General features: G+C 32.7%; 1 protein-coding gene across 1 annotated transcript; it reads left to right on the top strand.

Annotated features, from left to right (window-relative positions):
• The first annotated feature begins 1,266 nt into the window (after positions 1-1,266).
• On the top strand, positions 1,267-3,765 carry LOC140808180 (heat shock cognate 70 kDa protein-like). The gene is made up of 2 exons (XM_073165235.1): positions 1,267-1,743; positions 1,954-3,765. Exons 1-2 carry the CDS (start codon positions 1,530-1,532, stop codon positions 3,603-3,605), a joined length of 1,866 nt encoding a protein of 621 aa, XP_073021336.1. The 5' UTR covers positions 1,267-1,529; the 3' UTR covers positions 3,606-3,765.
• The last annotated feature ends 594 nt before the right edge of the window (positions 3,766-4,359 follow it).

Raw genomic sequence — 4,359 nt, forward strand, 5'->3', positions numbered from 1 at the left:
GTATGAGTTTATTTGATTTCATTTGATATTTATCATATAATCTTATTTAAATATGTATTTCTTTATATATGATGATTTACTTATTATTTTAAAATTTTATTTAAAAAAAAATTAATAGTCATCAATATAGTTTACAAAAGATCGATTCTGATATAAAATTAATTATCTGTGATATAAAATTACTTATCTGTGATATAAAATTTTAAAACAAAATGTAAAAAAATTATTTAAATTGAATATTATGTGTTATTTTACTATTAGTATTATTATTTCATTAGTTTTGATATTATTTTGATGAGACATGAAAGTTATTTTCTACTGAAAAAAAAAGACATAATCTTTATAATAAATATAAATAATAATAATATATTAGCATTTGTCAAAGTATTATAGCTTTTACATATGATATTTTAATATATTTATTTAATTATTTTGAAATCAAACGAACATATTCAACAAATAAAAATAACAGCATTTTTTATGAAAGTTTATTCTTTTGGTTATATTTCAAATTTTTATGGTGAAAATCATGCCGATACTTTGAAATTTATATTTAATAATTATTGTATGAGTTTATTTGATATTTACTATATAATCTTATTTAAATTTGTATTTCATTACATATGTTTATTTATTATTATTTTAAAATTATATTTAACAAGAAATTAATAATCATCGATGTCTTCTACAAAAGATCGATTCTGATATAAAATTAATTATCTATAATATAGAATTCTAAAAACAAAAGGTAAAAAAGTTCTATAAGAGGTTAAATATTATTTAAATTGAATATTATAATTTATATTTTGTTATCAATGTTATTATTTCATTAGTTTTGATATTATTTATATGAGTTAGTCACGAGTATTTTAAATTGATAATTATTTATTCTTAGTATATTTCACTTATGTAAATTATGATTTATGCATTGATAAAATGCATAATTTAGTTGATTTTTAAGTTATTATGCCTTATATGTGGTGTTTAGATATATATTTTTAAATTTTGTTGAAAGTATTATGCTCATTATATTTTGTTATATAATTGATATTTACATGTATCACACGTGTTTCATGCTTGTACCTATAAAATTTTGAATAATGGAAAAAGTTTTTCAATTGTGAGCGGACATAATTACCTTTCAATTGGAGCAATTGATACATGTGATACTTTCACATTTTCTCTATTAATTAATAATTAATACTAATTAGTCACATTTTACTTTTATGGTTTTGTGCCTATTAATACAAATTAGCAATATTTTACGATTTTGTGGATCGATATATCTTGTTCTTTTATATAAATACAGACTCTTCTTGGTATTCCTAGAGATTGGAGATGCAATACCCAAGTCAACTTGTTTGATGGATCTGAATGTTTCAAAATGCAAATTTTAAATAAAATAATTGGCAGACGAGGAGTCCAACAAGTTTCTTTATGTTATTATAATCCACAAAAGTCAAGTAGCCTTCAGGAAAGAGAGAAGATCGAGATCATTCGAATTAGGATTATTGTACAGAAGATTAACCATGGCTGGAAACAGCCAAGGACCCGCCGTTGGAATCGATTTGGGCACCACTTATTCATGCGTTGCCGTGTGGCGGCATGATCGTGCTGAGAGCATACCCAATGATCAGGGCAACCGCACAACGCCTTCTTACGTAGCTTTCAACGACACAGAACGTCTCATCGGTGATGCCGCCAAGAATCTTGCGGCCCGGAACCCAACCAACACCATTTTTGGTGAGTGAACTAACGTTACTATTCTTACCATTTTGTTCATCAATATGAATATTTCGTATGTTTTTGGGTTTCCGTTTGTCCTGCTCATGTTTCTAAATGTTTTAAATGTGTTTCTATCGATGATAATTGAGTTCGGTATAAAATGGAACATCATGCATCAAACTCAGTTGGTATAATCTCTTCACGACAAATGGAAAATTGATTTTGCAGATGCTAAGAGGTTGATCGGTCGGAGATTCAGCGACCCTTTGGTCCAGAGTGATAAGAAACTCTGGCCTTTCAAAGTGATTTCCGGCCCGGTCGATAAACCAGTGATTGTGGTTAACTACAAAGGCCAGGAGAAAAAGTTTGTGGCCGAAGAGATTTCTTCGATGGTCCTCACCAAGATGAAAGAAACCGCAGAAGCTTTTCTTGGTTTACCAGTAAAAAACGCAGTTATTACAGTGCCTGCCTATTTCAATGATTCCCAAAGGCAAGCCACCAAGGATGCTGGAATTATCTCTGGGCTTAATATCTTGCGTATCATTGTCGAGCCAACTGCTGCAGCCATTGCATATAGTCTCGACAAAACAGTTCGCGGCTCTGGTGAAAAGAAAAATGTGCTGATTTTCGATCTTGGGGGTGGCACCTTCGATGTGTCACTCCTCACTGTGGAGAATAGTATGATTAAGGTTAAGGCCATCGCTGGTGACACCCATCTTGGGGGAGAGGATTTCGACAACCGAATGGTTAACCATTGTGTTCAAGAGTTCAAAAGAAAGCACAAAAATGATATAAGTGACAACCCCCGAGCATTGAGGAGGTTGAGGACATCATGTGAGAAGGCAAAGAGGAATCTATCTTCAGTGACAGAAACAACTATTGGAATTGATTGTTTGTATGACGGGAAAGATTTTGACTGTAAAATAACTCGTGCAAAATTTCAGGAACTCAACATGGATTTGTTTAAGAAATGCCTTGACCATGTTGAGAAGTGTTTGGATGATGCCGAGATGGACAAGAAAAGTATCCACGAAGTGGTGCTGGTTGGCGGATCTACTAGAATCCCAAAGGTTCAACAAATGCTACAATATTTCTTTAATGGCAAAGAGCTGTGCAAGAGCATTCATCCTGACGAGGCTGTTGCTTCTGGTGCCGCTATTCAAGCAGCAATTTTATCTGGCCAGGGTAATGCAGAGGTTCGAGATATATTGTTATGCGAAGTCACGCCTTTGTCCCTAGGCGTGCACGTCCAAGGAGGCGCAATGAGTGTAATCATACCAAGAAACACTACTATTCCTACTAAGAAGGAGAAAATATTTGAGACATGTTCTTACACCAAAAGCTCGGCGCTGATCCAAGTGTTCGAGGGAGAAAGGGCGAGAACGGTTGATAACAATTTGTTGGGTAAATTCGAGCTCACCGACATTCCACCTGTTTCGAGGGGCGTACGTAGAATAGTCATCACCTTTAGTATCGACGCTAATGGGATCTTAGATGTTTCTGCCCAAGATCAAACATCTGGGAACAAAAAAAGCATGACAATCATCAATGACAAAGGCAGGTTATCTGTTGAAGAGATTCAGAGAATGCTGCGAGAAGCCGAGATTTACAAGGCCCAAGATGAGCAACATAGAAGGAGAGTTGAAGCCAAGAATGCTCTGGAAAATTATGTCTACGAAGTAAGGAGTAAAATCGAAAACAACATGAATTTTATTGCCGAATGGACATTTTCAGACAGGATGAAGATTAAAGTTGCCATTGACCTGGCTACCTTGTGGTTGGAAAGCAATCAACTTGCTAGAGAAAATCAATTCAAGGACAAAATGAAAGAAGTAGAGAGCATTTGCGACCCCATCATTGCAAAGATGTCCTCAGTGTGATGAAGTTGGTTAAGGTTTCTTATTCCATAAAATTGTATCTATTTTTAGTATTTTACTTCTGGTGGTATGTGCTTGGATTCATAATCTTTTGTATATGTTATGTGATGTGTGGACACTTAACTTTCTTTTTGAGTTGGAGAGTCTCGAACTTGGAGTCAATGGGAGAATATGAAATCGAATGGAGTATATATATTTTTTTCAAAAAAAATCATTGATTTTAATTTCTGAAAATTAAATAAAAATGTTTTTTCAAAATTAAAAAATACACAATCGATTCAAAATAAGTAAAAGGAAAATCTAACATGAAATTAATCTTTAATTGTCATCCAAAAAAGCTATGATATATAATTTCACTGAATAAAATCCTTCACATGTAAAATAAGATAATTATGCAACATAAAAATGTTGCATAATAATTAATATGGGCTAAATCACGTACGACTTTCTTTGTTTCCAGTTAATATATTAATATATAAAAAAATTAATTTATTTTTAATGACGGTTGACCAAAAGAGAAGTCGGTGAAAAATCCCCAATCAAAATATTTCTTTGGGTTCACTCCCTACCCACAAAATTGTAGTACTATGTCATACAAAATGTGTACACTTCATGTGGAAATGTGGTACACTTCATGTGGAAATGTGGTACTAAAAAAGTACCCAGGGACTGAACACAAAAAAAAATGATGGCTGGGGATTGAAGGCCAATTTCCAGTTGACCAAATCTAATTCCTTGGAGGTAAGATGCATAGTAC

The sequence above is a fragment of the Primulina eburnea genome, chromosome 12, assembly GCF_022965805.1.
Source record: "Primulina eburnea isolate SZY01 chromosome 12, ASM2296580v1, whole genome shotgun sequence".
NCBI lineage: Eukaryota > Viridiplantae > Streptophyta > Magnoliopsida > Lamiales > Gesneriaceae > Primulina > Primulina eburnea.

Bases quoted from the DNA above. Each gene is read 5' to 3' on its own strand.
- LOC140808180 (XM_073165235.1), top strand. From the start codon at position 1,530: ATGGCTGGAAACAGCCAAGGACCCGCCGTTGGAATCGATTTGGGCACC. The intron at 1,744-1,953 runs GTGAGTGAACTA...TTGATTTTGCAG, and splicing joins CCCAACCAACACCATTTTTG to ATGCTAAGAGGTTGATCGGT.